Source organism: Pipra filicauda, unplaced genomic scaffold, assembly GCF_003945595.2.
Source record: "Pipra filicauda isolate LSUMZ 115617 unplaced genomic scaffold, ASM394559v2 scaffold45_size4122338_pilon, whole genome shotgun sequence".
Taxonomy (NCBI): domain Eukaryota; kingdom Metazoa; phylum Chordata; class Aves; order Passeriformes; family Pipridae; genus Pipra; species Pipra filicauda.
In genome coordinates, this window is record NW_024104598.1 from 2,476,949 (window position 1) to 2,491,469 (window position 14,521).

Sequence of the window (14,521 nt, forward strand, 5' to 3'; positions counted from 1 at the left end):
TGGAATAATAAAGTAATGACAGATTAATGATATAAAAAAGATCATTAATCATCGTATTAATAAAAGATAGGATAATGTGCTGCAGCCACAAATCCTTGGCTAAATTTCGTTATGGGTAATTGCATCCCACTCACCAAGTGTTGCATGGCTGTCCTGGGTACTGAGAGAATTGTCACTGTGTCACAGCCCCAGAGGTAGGTGCATTTCTGCCTGTGTAACATGACAGATGGCTTCAAGTCCTCTGGGACACTTTGCATGTAACTCATGGAGCAGTACTGGAATTCAAAGGAACAGATGTTCCTGTAATATCTGGGAAGAATATAAGCATCTCCATTTACTTTTAAGATAAATGTATTCAAGGCTGTTAAATTTCCCCAGAGATATTTAAAAAAAATAAATTAATATCATTTCTTCCATGATTTAAAAGGCATTTGCCATTTGGTGGATTTTTACTATTTGGTTTGTGGTTTTATTTAATCTATCTGCTAATATTAAAAACAAACTAGATTTTAGAGAGGAAGGGGAGGATGGAAGAAATAAATAAATAAATAACAGGAAAATTTCCAGCCGTGGAGTAGTCCTATGTAGTAACTGCAAATCATCTAGTGATTTGGGTTGTTTTCACAGTGAAATCCACAATATCAATAGAACATAAAAATTAACTGCAATTCTAGTGCTTTAGTAGCTTTTACCACTAGAGGGCCGAAGGAACAGCTTCAACAGGAGCTGGATTATCTAAAAATTAGTCATTGACGTCAGAGTCAATAATAAGAATTTACATGCTTAAAAAGAAGATATTCCTTAATTAAAAAAAAAAAAAAAGTGCAGTTTTCAAGTAATTCTATGCTGTTTTGTTTGGTTTGGTTTGGTTTTTTAAATTACTCTCGTTACCCTCTCAAAAAGCAATAGCAACTTGCAAATACTGGAGTCTGTAGCAAGTCTTCAGAGTATTCCATCATATATGTTAGTGGAGAGATCCCTGAGCAAATTACCTCCAGTTCAGCTTAAAACTAGAAATCACCCTGAAAAATGAGTGTGCAACTTCTATACTCATCCACATTTAATTCCTTGTGCTTATCAGGCTGTTGGCAAAGCAATGTAATAACATTCAAGCAACTGGATAAGGGCATCTGGAAGAGTAGCCCAATTTACAAGCTCTAAGCTGCCATGTATCCCACTTAGCTGAAGTAGTGGAAAAGCTACACAACTCTGCTTGACAAAATCCACGGCCACAGTTTATATTGAATCTGTGGCCAACTTCCCTGCTAGGTTTTTCCACTTGTCCCCCCGATCTCAGCCCGAAGTTCCAAATTTCTGTTTCCAAAAAAGCACAAGCTGGTTGAGAGGGATCATCTGAATGTGTGTGTCCTGCCCTGAGAGATGCGTTCTTCAGCAGGTTTCAGTTGGAGCATGTTCTCTTGGGGACACAAAAGAAGAAGGGTTGTTGTAGAGATACAGAGCCAAGAATTTGATCCAACAGTTCAACTTCTGCCGTGTTTGTTTTGTAACATATAAATTACTGATCTGGGCCACGGTTCAGGAAATTAAAATACCACTCAAGATGTGTCATGAGGAAGCAGCAAGACATTGTGTGAACTTCTAGCGTTGCAGCACATTACAGCTATTCCCTTCAACACCAGTGGGGAATGACACTTCTCAGGTGGACATAACAACCACACTGGGCACACAACCTGTCTGGAGATATGTGCACAGGAAAAAGCAAGGCCAGTTCACAAAACACATGTTTGGACACTGCTGGACAGACCCCCAAAAGGCAAAATAATCTATAAAATATTGTCAACCCAGCCTCATGTAGTTTTATTTGGGACTGAAGAATCTTTACAGGTTGGTGTGCAGAATTTGGCGTAGACAGATCTTTGACGTGTCCACGCATGGACACTACATCTAAATCTTCAAATTGATGGATTGTGTGATTTTTCAGGAGACTTGTTGAGTTGTTGCTGTGAATCATCACGACTCTGGAGAATAAATCAAAAGCCAACCTAAGCTTTTTAAGAAGTGACCCTTGCAAACTCTCAGAGAGAATGGGGAAGCTCCTGGTTTAAAACAATCTGTTTGTCACATATTTCTGCCTCTTAAGGTATGGTACAAGGGTTTATTTCAATAATTTTTATTATTGAATAATTTTTTCAATAGTTTACTTTAAAAAAAGAGTTTACAAAGCCATTGCTTCTTCCAGACAACCTTCTTCCTGGTGGCTTGGCAAGGATGATCATTATTTTGGCATTGCTGTGTGATTTTGAACTTTCATAGTCCCAAAAAAGGTAAAAGATTGCTTTGTTCTTAAGGTTACATCAAATTACTTTGGATTTAATGGACAGTTACCATAAATAGGAGTGAGAATCAGATCACAATTTTTGTGGCATATATATGCTATCCTCAGCCCCAAAAGACTGTGTTACAGACATGCATTTCATGGCATAACTAAGATTTTAAGCACGTATTTTTTTTTAATGAAGACGACTAAGAGCATTAAGAGCAGTATTTTGTCACCTTTGAGTAGACAGGGATAACAAAATGTCTTAGATTTTATATGTATGATGATATGAGTTTAAAATAACATACAATTATTTTTCAAAATGGATCACAAAATACGTATTCATTTGTAAGTTCTGAATGCATGACACTTGGGAAGGAGAAAATCCATTTTGCAGTCTATCAGCAGCAAAGATAAGATCAAAAAAGGAATTTAAATAATTAGGTTTTTTAAACCACTGGTATGTATCATGGTGAAAATTTTAGACTGAAGTGTAGTTTTCTTCAGAAAGACTAAAACTTAGAGAAAAAGAAATTTTTATCGGTGTATTGACTTTGTAGTCCTTTAAAAAAATGATAGTATATTTAGGCACTATTCTGAGGGTAATTGTGGAAGATTTTGAGAGTAGATATTTAACAATAATAAAAAAGTTACCTAAGAACCACATCTGTAATTCTTCATCTCTGAAAGAGATTACTAGTTGAAATATTTCAATTAAAGATTTGTAGAAAGGAGCTATTTATAGAAATAAAAGGGCAGGTAAGGACTCAATCCTTAAGCCTTCACATGAGCAAAAGGAAAAGAAAATCTCACGAGGTGAAGAAAATAGTATTTAATCACAAGATTTCAGGATGAAACAATAAGCTTTCTGCTCTGTGTGGAAAAAAACCAGAGTCATCTGCAGCATCCTGCATCACACCATATCATCCCCCAGATATTGTTAGAGCCTTTTCAGAGCTGCATTTTTTACTGGGCAGCTTTGGGCCGAATCTCCTCTTTCCCCCGGTCAATACCTTTAGCAGTGATTATCTGGGCTAGAATGTTCTGCATAACTTCCTATTTCCACTGACACCAGTGAAAGAGCTCACAATGATTTCACTGAAGTTTGAATTAGTCCTTCCATGAGTGAAGTCTGTCTGTGACAGGTATTTATTATAAAAATATTGATCATTTTAGTTACTGTTATGTGTTGTTTCTTCTAGAAATGGCTCATTCTACCAACATTAAGTACTTAATATATTATGCTAAAAAAGCTTACAAGACTGTACATATATTGTAATACCAATGAGATTCGCTCTCTACTGCTCTTATTAGTGCCTCATGTGAAACCAAAACAGCTGAGCTTGATCAGGGTGTGACTCAGTAATGTCTGGATAGAACATTTGATAGACATAGAGTTTCTATTTCAGATAGCTACAGCAGCAGCTTAGTCACTGTAGGATTTTACTGTACCAGGGTTGTTTGCTCTTTTGCATATTTTATCCAATTAAGGACTAACTAATTCTCCTCTAGCAAGAGCCTATAGGAATATTTCACCTGGACTTTCAGACCATTTTTGTGTGATGTGATATGATAAATTATTTATCTTTCCCAAACCAATCACCATTTATTTCTTAAATGCCATTATTTTACTAATAATTATTGCTGCTACTTAGTGGCCATAGCATCAGTGCTGAGCTTTCTAAAAAAGAGGCCAGAGCTCCCTGCATAGTGTGTTTAGACAAACAAGGCACCCTTGCCCTGCAGGCTTTACAGTCTCAAATTCCAGCTCAGAAAAGAGCTCAGTACCTTTCTGAAAGGCTTGAGTTACAGAATCCAATCCCATTTCATCCATCCCTGCAAAACAATGTTCTGTTCCTGCTGCCTCTCAGAAAAATCTATTAATATGGGTTTCCTTTGAGCATCTGCAATGGCACACTGGAGCCATGAAACACTGGGAAGACGGGCTTATATAACTGTGCAGTTTTTCTTCTTCTGGGAAAAATCCCTTTCAGATTTGTGATGGTAGTGAAGATGCTGTAAACCACATTCAGTGCCTACCATGATTTGTAAATCAGGTCTGTGATATGATGGTAATTAGCAACATTTCAATTACCTACTGTTTTAATTTATTTTCTATTTGTAGTTCTTTTACAACTTTGAAAGGAAACATTGAAATTCTACATGGATCAGTCATTAGGGGAATTTCAATATTAAAATAGTTGGTCTTGCGTAGATGTGCTTTGACGCTGTAAAGCTTCATTAACCCTCCAGCAGAGGGCAACATGTGAAAAAAATATTTACGTAAATCCAAAGAGCAGTTGCTTTTAGGCTATTGCAGCTACAACACACCTTTTCATCAAGGAATCTTACTTTGAAAATGCACCATTTACATTTAGACAACAACTGGGCAATTGAAGGATCTTAATGATTTTAGAAGGATTTGTTTAGAGCACAAGTTAGAATTTTTAAGTGACACAGGAACTTTAAGATTAACAGGAAACCTAAGAGAAATATAATGGTTACGACTTAAAAAAGAAATACCACGTTTTGAATCTTCAATTTGCTTCGATGTGATAAAAGGTGGAAAATTACGTTCATTGCAGTGCTGTAAATACCACAAATCAAGGCTGAGCGTCACACTGGCCTACTCAGAGGCATGACAACAGAGGGCACGAAAGAGATGGAAAACATTAAATGCTTGAGAGAAAGAGGTCTTAACATGGATTCTTAACACGACACAAAGTAAGCTGTGCGGGTAAACATGGACATAGAGGATAAACACACGTCTGCAATAGGTGTTATCTGTTCACAAGCGCTGCAGCAGCATTGTTTGCAGCTGTGCCCCGTTTCACCGGGAAGCGGGACTGGCTGCTCCTTCCTCCCGCACCGGCAGCACCCGCGGGTCGGCGGCACCGCGCCGGGACGGAGCCCGAGGGCGCGGCCCCCGCGGCTGATGGGGAAGCCGCCCCGGGTGGAGGGCGAGGCTCCCGCGGGGCTGACGGCGAGGCCCCCCCGAGCTGAGGGCGCGGCCGGTCCGTGCTGAGGGTGCGGCGCTGGCCGCGGTGCTGAAGGGCCGACTCGCCCCGGGAGCCGCCGCCGCGCCGGTGGCAGCGGCAGCGCGGACACGCCGGGGCTCCGCGCCGCCCGCGGGCTTCTCCCGGCGGCTCTCGGGACTCGGCCCCGCGTGTGCCCGCGGCGGCTCTCGGGTCTCGGCCCCGCGTGTGCCCGCAGCGGCTCTCGGGTCTCGGCCCCGCGTGTGCCCGCGGCGGCTCCGCGCACCCCGCCCCCGCCAGCGCAGAGCCCGCACCGCCGCCGAGCGCTCCGCAGAGCCCCCGCTCCGTCCCCTCCCAGCCGGGCATGGCTCTGCCTCCGCCCGCCACCCCCGGACCCTGCGGGGCCGGGGAGACTCTGTGACCGCTCCCGGCGCCCCCGCGCTGCCTGCGGCGCGCTCCGGCTCCGCGCACACGGGCGCGCTCCCTCGCCCCCCCGGCTCCCCCCGCTCACACACGCGCGCACGCTGCCTCTCATTCCGCCTTCTCCCGTAGCCGCGCCGATAGCCGCCGAATGAGGGAGAAAAGTTGAGGGATTAAACCAATATGAAGCATCGTTGCTCGTAGCGGTGCCCTACACAGAGCAGAGCAGAATCCAGCGAGCATCCCCGCAGGAATGGAGTCGGTAAAACAAAGGATTTTGACCCCTGGCAAGGAGGGATTGAAGAATTTTGCTGGTAAATCGCTTGGTCAACTCTACAGGTAAGACTGAGATCTCTTAAAGGACTCTACTTCCTAGAGAAAATTGGAAGTTTTTCTTAACTGCCCGCTGCTGAAGGAGGTCGAATGGTTTGGGGGGGTTAGGGTGGGAGCTGCTAAGATACTGCTGGATATAATCTGGATCCAGGAAACTAGTGCTGAAGCTGCTCAATATGGCACCCTCGTAACTTCTCTATCTGATTCGTAGATGGTGTCAGTAAATATGTAGCGAAAGATTACCCCATCTTTCTCCCACAAAAACAGGATCCCATCTTGAAATCATAATCAGGAGAGGGCAGTAACCTGTATTTTTCTTCTGTCTTAATTTTGCAATGCGGTCACAGGATCTTTCCCCCTGCACTTAACAAAGCTTAAAACAAAAACAATTCTGGTTTTGATTAATATTGTCTTTTGTGTAATTCGTCGTCAGAGGAAGATGGAGATATATAAATAATTGATATCTGAACGATTTTTTTCCTCCTGAAGCTGAAACATATAGAAGAACGTGTTTAATTATTTATCCATCTGCCTTGAGAAGCATCTGCTTGTCCTATAAGAGATACAAACTGCAATTGCTAAACTCAAAAGCATCACTCCTGTATGTTTCTGTGTGTAAAGAACACTTCTACCGTCTTCGAGTCCTGTGCACCCAGATAACCAAGCCCAAATTCTTGCATACCTAAGATGTGTATGCACTAAAGTTCACACAAGTGCTCCATCCAATCTGGTGACTTTGGTGACCTCCAGAACGTTTGAGAACAGTCTGCGAAATTCCGACATATTTTCAATTGTACCGTCTGCTAGAAATTACCCCGAAGTGTTGCTTTTTGTTTGTTTGCTTTGGTGTTGCTTCTTTTCTTTTTTTCCGAATTACAGTTGTAAGGTAACTGCGGATTTGTCTGCCCAGGGTAGGTCACGTAAAAGTCTTTTTTTTCCATACCTATGCGGCAGTGCTGGGCACAGGCACAAGGCTGTTTCACAGCATGAGTCACAACTTCTGCTGCCATTTTAAGGAAAGGGGACATACCAATGAAGTGATAAAGACAAGATGAAGATTTCAATTTTCGCAGGAAGCGTACCATTAAGAAAAGCCAAACGCAAAATTAAAGTCATCAACAACACAACGAATTTCCTGCAGTTATTGGTCATGTTTAAGTCATTTTCAATGAGTGAAAAATAATAATAATTTTTTTTAAAAAGGATAATCCAGAATAACTGCTACAATATAATTAAGGAAATAAACCTCTTTTTTTGTCTTTTCGTCCTAAAAGAGTCCACAACATATAAATAAAACGGTTATTTCTACTGCTTTTTATATAGTCACACGGTGAACAATTGAGAAACGGTGTTTGTATTTTCCAGCAGAACTCCGTTTCAATTCACACCTCTATTAACAAACGCGCGATTTGCTAATCTTTTTCAGTGCAGGGGAATTAAGTACTTTGTTTCCGATTCTTAGAAGTAAAACACTTTTCTTGTCCCTTACACATTGATTTCCAGTTCTTCCCGAAGACAAGGCACCCATTCAGGGAGAAAACGCTTCTACATTATCCTTTATCCGCACGAACGAATTTTTAATATAAACCCACGGTGGCTTATTTTATTCACAACTTTAAAACATTTCTTAGTGCCGTGGTTTTTAAGCATGGAAATACTTCAAAAAAAAAAAAAAAAAAAAAAAAAAAAAAAAAAAAAAAGGAAAAATCAGGAGAATTTCAGCTGAATAGCTTTTGGAAAAAATCCCTGTATTTCCCCCAAAACACGGGTAATCTTTTGAGCCTTATTCTGCTAATCGTTACTGCCCCATCAGCCGGATGAATTAACCTGAAAGAGATGCTCCTCCGAGGAGAATTTCTGACTTGAGAAAACACTCCTAGAGCAGAGGTGAGGGCAGCGGGAGGAGAGTCCAGAGTGTCGGGAAATGGTCGCATATTTTCTTCTCAAGACGATATAATTGGTTAGTTTTCCTGTCTTTAAAAAATCTCAGTGACTACAGAGGAAGATTTAGGGATTCAGCGTGGGACATTTGCTTGATAAACCTGATTTTTCTTAATACCGACACAGCGTTTTAAAAGCTTTTCCACCAAAAAAAGAAAAGTTCCAAATCACCTTTCATGATATTTTTCTGTTGATTCGAAATAGCTACAAATAACTGTTTCTCTTCAGATTCCTGCAGATTGTTTTTTAGGAGACAGGGTTTTCACGTAAAACCTAAAACCAAGCGAGTGGAGGCAGTGAGAGAGGGCTTAAAGCTGCTCTGGGTTGAACCTGCTAAGTGATCGCACGCTCACAACGTGTAGCTGAGCAGCTGAGATCTTTGGGAAAGCCTTCTCCGGAGATGCCCGTTCTCTGAAGACGGTCATGTTTTCTTTCACTGCATGTGACAGCCATTTTGCAAATCTAAAATAAGTAGCAGTATCGCCCTCTCCTCCTTCTCCTCCTCCTTCCCCACCCCTCAACTCCCCCTCCCTTTCTGTTAACATTTCTTTTGTTCCCAGACCTTAAGCGAGATGCACACCAGGATCATCCCCCTTGGTGTTTCTAATACAGCAAGGAGGGAATAAAAACCTCCAAAAGACCGTCTCTGTTTCCACACTACGCGCCTTGGGCTGCCCAACATGGCGCCTCTGCAGTGGTTACAGATGCTGTCTTCTTGGTGCGTCCTACATATTTAAGCAGAAGTCTTTAATGATAGATGAGCAATTCTCAGCTAGAGCTCCTCCCTGGGCTGCTGCGGCGGGGTGGCGGGGGGAGTTGGGGATGACTAATCGTGACTCCCACAGGTCATTGCTAAAGAACGGTTGAAGGTGAATGGAAAACAAGGAATAAATCCTCAAACCAACCCAAACCGAGCCAAAGGAGCGGGGGGAGCGGTCAGTTTAAGCCTTCCAGCTATCCGAAATGGTTGTGCCTTCAGGCGGCCAGGGCTTGATTTTCCCTTCTTGTGTCGGGCAGAGTCCTAGAGAAGAGGCAGAAGCCCGGGGACACCATCGAGCTGACGGAAGATGGGAAGCCCATGGAAGTGCACGAAAAGAAAGCCCCGCTGTGCGACTGTACCTGCTTCGGGCTGCCCCGGAGGTACATCATTGCCATCATGAGTGGACTGGGTTTCTGCATTTCCTTCGGAATCCGATGTAACTTGGGAGTGGCCATCGTGGATATGGTCAATAACAGCACCATACACCGAGGAGGAAAAATTATTAAAGAGGTGGGAACCCTTCCCTCGTTAATCCCATGTCCTCCCAGTACAACTCCCAGGTCACGCACCTCAGCGCAGGCGGGACGGGCTCCTGATGCTTTCACGGCATTTCTCGAGCCCCGACGCTCCCCGGTCCAGGGGCGAGCGGCCCCCTCGCCCTGCCCGGCCCGGCCACTGCCCTTCGTAGGACGGAAATCCCGTTCTTGAAGCAGAAACATTTTCTACCAACTATTTCTATTATTTCTTTTCGATTCCCAACCCCAGTTTGCGGTGCTAATTTGCGGACACTTCACCCCCCACTTCTCCCTTTCCCATACAACCTTGAAAAACGCAGATATCTCGTAAAATAAACGTAGGGGAAGGAGGGCGTCGAATAAGGAGCTACCAGCGGGTGCCCCGCGCAGTAAAGGAGGCGGGAAGGTTTGGCAGGAAGGTTTGAAAACACCAGGGTGAATTTGCTTTGATAAAAGGCGTTAAACGATAAAAGCCGTTTTAAAGCGAGTTATAATGTGGAGAGGAAGAGGCGAACGATGAATAGAGATGTGTTGAATATACAAGTCGAGAGGCAAACCCCTCACGGCTTGCTCCCTGCACAGGCAAGAGGTAAGTGCGGGCAGGGATGGTGGGCCACGCCTCCGGCCCCCGGACCGCGCAGGGCTGTGTCTGGGAGCCGAGGGTCCCAGACACGGGCCCGGGTCCCCGGGTCTGCCCTGTCCGGGGGTCCGGCGGTCCCGGGTCCCCGGGTCTGCCCTGTCCGGGGGTCCGGCGGTCCCGGGTCCCCGGGTAGGGGGTCCCGAGTCCCCGGGTGTCTGAGCTCGGGGGTCCGGCGGTCCCGAGTCCCCGGGTCTGCCCTGCCCGGGGGTCCCGCAGGAGGCCCGTGCCTCGATCGAGCAGCTCAGGGCACATGGGGCTCCGGTCACTCAGGGAGACCTTGCCCCTCTCGTGTCCCTGGGAGGCACGGGCGGTGCTACTTCCATCGCTGTTACTGGTTTTGTTTTGCTGTTTATTCATCCGGCGGGCGGGCGGAGCGCTCGCCGCGGAGCGCGGAGGGCAGAGCCCGGCGCCGACACCGGCATTAGAACCCCCTCAATTGCCCCGTGTGAAGCTGCTGCGGGTGAAAGCTCTGAAGTGGCACAATTACAGCCTTCCTCTTCTCTTTATCTCCTTCTCTCCCGGTCCCTTGCACTGGAAGAAAGCGAAGTTTAATTGGGATCCCGAAACAGTTGGCATGATCCACGGCTCCTTTTTCTGGGGATACATAATCACCCAGATCCCCGGCGGGTACATCTCATCCCGGCTGGCAGCGAACAGGTAACAGCGCCTCAAAAAAGGAAGGACCGCCTGTACGCGACCCGCGAACGCGGCTGTGACGGTGCATTGCTCACCCTCCTCCGAACTACCCTCAGGTTTTGCGGGGGGGTATCCCATGCTGGTCTTCTTTTCCTTTAAACAGTCGCTTGGGAGGTTGTGGCAATGATACTCAAACAACACGTATTCAGAGACAAAGTCAAAGATTCATTATTTCATTAAAGCTTGAGAGATTTTTTTTTTCCCCGTGACTGAACAGAAGAATTTTGTGATTATTTTTTTTTTTAATGGAAAGGAAAACCATCAGCGGGAATTTTTCATTAGCGCAGAAATGAATTTAGAATGGTCGAAAAACATGTTTCAATGAGACTTCCACAGTGAAAAGAAAGTGCAGATGGTCCAGGGACTTAAGGACTCGTTTCTATGGTGTCTGGCAATTTTTCAAGCACCCAGGGTGCGATTCTACCTGTTAATTAGATCCACTGAGTATTGGAGACACATGAGGCTTTCACATCCGCGCTTAATGCCACAGGGCTCATCGTTAGCAGGAGCAAAGGTCCTAGTGCCACTCTTCAAACCAGTACCATACTAAGTGCAAATGGATCCTAAACTCAGCAATATATACCTTTAACTCCTCTCAGGAGTGGGTAACATCAAAGGCAGGGCTGGATGGCCAGAAAGGCTTTGCCTGTCGAACAAGCCGACTTGTGTGTGAAAGAGAGGGGAGCTACTGCAGAAATGCTCTCCTCAAGGTATATACCTTTTAGACAGACCTACACTAGAAATGATGAGTATTTACGAATGGAGAGATGTTCTGTAACTGAGAAGACACTCAAATCCCACACTTTAGGGCAGATAAATCAAAATATAACATTTTTTAAATTGAGGTATCCATGTCTCTGTTTACAAGTGCCATCTTTCTGATAATGGTTTAGAAATGTGAAGGTTATTTGAAATAACAATTAACAGCCATTTAAAATATTACCTTTTCTTCCTCTTTTGATCATTTTTGCATCTACACAGTCTGTAACTCCTCAGGATTAACTGGAGTGTTGCTTGAGTAAAGGCTGCAGAATTTGACCCAGAGAATCAAAAAACATCAGTAATTGAACCAATTCAGATTTAAAGTGATGCAACTACAAAGATTTGCAAGACAATGGCAAGGACATTGCCAAGAAAACTCAGTAGTAGAAACACACAAGCTGGCATATGTGAATGAAATCTTCCTCCTCTTCACAAACATTTACATTTATGGCAGCAAATGAGGACTAGTCCTGGTTAAACTGCGTGTATTTTAGTTACTACTCCTGTGGAAGTACTTCATACCTCAGGTGTATTGAGTCACTCCCAGAATATTAATCTCTCTGCCTGTGTATTCTACAGGGAGCCCAGGTATTCACCCTGGTCATCACACGGTGTGATGAAACCAGCCATTTTGGGAATATGTATAAGTGCTGATAAACTTGCGGGTACAAAAAGGTCCAGTCAGTCAGATGATATATTAAATATAAAGTAGCATCAGAGAGTGGTTCCCTACTCTGGAAATCAGTCACACTGAGAGGAATCTTAAGCCATGCAGGACTAGAAACACATCGCAAGCTTCCAACATGATGCTCTACTAAGGAAGCTGGTGTAACCCTAGGATATTTATTTTTCTTTATTTAGTGCAGTGAGTTTATTTAGGTCAATGACATAGACTTAGGATTGCTGTGGTCAATTTGGACACATGTATATTAATATGAGTGTTGAAAAAATAGAGATTGATTTAGAGATCTTTAATTCCTTCAGAAAGGATAGTGTAAAATGATGCTTAGTGAAAGAAATAGGAAGAATTATGTATTTAGGATATTAGTCTATAAAAAAGATTACTAGGAGGCAATCTGATTACTAAGTATGCACAGAATTCCACTGAAAAAAAAAATGCTGGGTATAAGGGTATGCTTTAGTCCTCCAGAAAGCTAGAACAAGAATCAGCTAAAAAGCTTAAATATTAACAATACTGACTACCTACCACTAGTCCAGCCAGAGAAATGATGGTAGATTATTTTTCACTGGGTTTTAAATTCCTATATTGGAAGTTATATTTTAGCTGTTGTGAAATATTCACAGTAGAGGGATAATTGAACAAAATATAAGGCATAATCAAGTGTTAAGGGTTAATGCCATAGCAAATTTCAGGCTAGGTGGCCCTATAACTAAGCACATTTTGTTTTTAAGCTAGAAATATAATAATTTTATTCAAATTATTAATCCCTTTTCCACATTCATGCTACTGCAGCTGTCTCTGAATAAACTTCCTGCTGTGCTGTCACACACATATGGAAAGGTGTGAAACTGCACTGGTTTTTACCACCTCATCCCAAGATAATTTAAATGTCATTATATTTTAAGCTTCTGATACACCCTTTAAACTTCTGATACACTCTTTAAATATTCTTTATGTTGGAAACCTATAACAAAGCCCTTTCCCTACCAAAAACATTACCAAGGTGCTGTGGCAGTATTTCCTCACTGATGTCCTAAGTGAACAGTTTAAATATTTACTGTAAATCAGGAAAAATTCTTTGAAATTAATAGGGTATTTTTAGATTACACAACAGGAAATTAATTCACAGTTTTGCAGTTAAATATTTAAAATAGAAATGCAGGTTTCGACTGTATGTGCCAAGCACTGTTTCAAAAATAGGTCTGCAATAATCAGAGACTTTTTTTTTTGTAAAACAAAGCTGAGTGACCATTTTAGCTCATCTGTGTATACTCAAACATTAGAACTTTCTTACACAAAGAAACACAAAGGGCAGAACAGTGACAATTTTTAAAAATATTAAAGTCACCTTACAATTCTAGGGTAATATTTCCTATTTCTGTGAAACCTCAAATCCTGGCACTATTCACATTAAAAATTGGAACTACATAACAATATTACATTTCTCTACCATGCAATTATCTCTCATCTATGTTGAACTCTTTGTCATTGTCATTCTAATCTGAATGAAAATATACAAATCAACCTTTCACTTCAAATCTGTCTTTGTTTTTTGAGTGCCATTCTTCTTGTTATTAAGGGCTAAATCCTTCTTCCCAGCAAGTAATCCAATAGGATTATTTGCATGAATAAACTGAATGATATTTCAGACAACTGTCTGTCAGTGCATCTTGCCTCAGAGTCCCACAGATTTTCACTGAAACTGTCAGTGAAATCAGAACACTTCTCTGTAATTCAGCCTTAATGACAACAAGCATAGAGATGTAAGGTAAAGGATTGGGTTAGAAATACAAGTAGAAAGATTTCCTACAAGTTTACATCTTTACGTTTTTCTGTTTTCAAAGGAGAAATTGTTCCGTTCCTTTAGCAGGAAGACACACTGTGAGTTTTCTGATTTGCAAACAATTATTAATTCACAGAACAAGCAGGGGATTTGTGGATGTTTAGACAAGAGCCAACTTCTGAACTTCTGAGAACATGAGCTGACCTTGCACTGAGGGAGAAGCCCCTGAGGTTGCACTTTGCCATCCACACCTTTCATGTTCAGTTCAAAATCCTGCAGGTTGAACTGGGCTCTGATCCCAGACACTGGTGCTGGGCTCGTCTGTCTCCAGGCAAAGAAACCAGTATTGCATAAAAAACCCCAAGATGATTTTGTCGCCCTACTGCATTGCAGGTTCTTTGAAGTACCAGTCACTACAAGAGGGGGACTGGAGGAGCTGGTGGCTGGTACTGCTGCTCCCTCTGCCATATGGCTCAGGCTCCTTCCATTTTTCTGTCACGAATGATGAAGCTGTTTTCGCAATTTAATGATGCAACAAGGGATTTAGATGGGGGTTTTGGCTGATAAAAGGGGGCCTCAGATGTGTGACAAAAATTAATAATGTACCCAAGCCCTTATTAAACTAGATTAGGTGGCGGGAGGTCGACTTTTACATATTAATGCTTCATGAAGGGCTTATAATAGGATTTAGTATGAAGAACACAGAGACACTTCCCCCTCCTCCCTTATACACATA

At 42.9% G+C, this 14,521-nt stretch overlaps 2 protein-coding genes across 2 annotated transcripts in view; both read left to right on the plus strand.

Moving 5' to 3' along the window:
• The first annotated feature begins 5,021 nt into the window (after window positions 1-5,021).
• Window positions 5,022-5,827, plus strand: LOC120324218. Its single transcript, XM_039386043.1, has 3 exons — window positions 5,022-5,238; window positions 5,305-5,433; window positions 5,504-5,827. The coding sequence occupies exons 1-3, from the start codon at window positions 5,022-5,024 to the stop codon at window positions 5,803-5,805; spliced, it is 648 nt and encodes a 215-aa protein (XP_039241977.1). The 3' UTR covers window positions 5,806-5,827.
• Window positions 5,820-14,521, plus strand: part of SLC17A6 (solute carrier family 17 member 6) — a 29,619-nt gene continuing 20,917 nt past the window's right edge. The window contains exons 1-3 of the mRNA XM_027732467.2: window positions 5,820-6,012; window positions 8,965-9,217; window positions 10,401-10,519. Coding sequence (XP_027588268.1) covers window positions 5,927-6,012; window positions 8,965-9,217; window positions 10,401-10,519 — 458 coding nt within the window. The 5' untranslated portion in view covers window positions 5,820-5,926. The remainder of the gene's footprint in view (window positions 6,013-8,964; window positions 9,218-10,400; window positions 10,520-14,521) is intronic.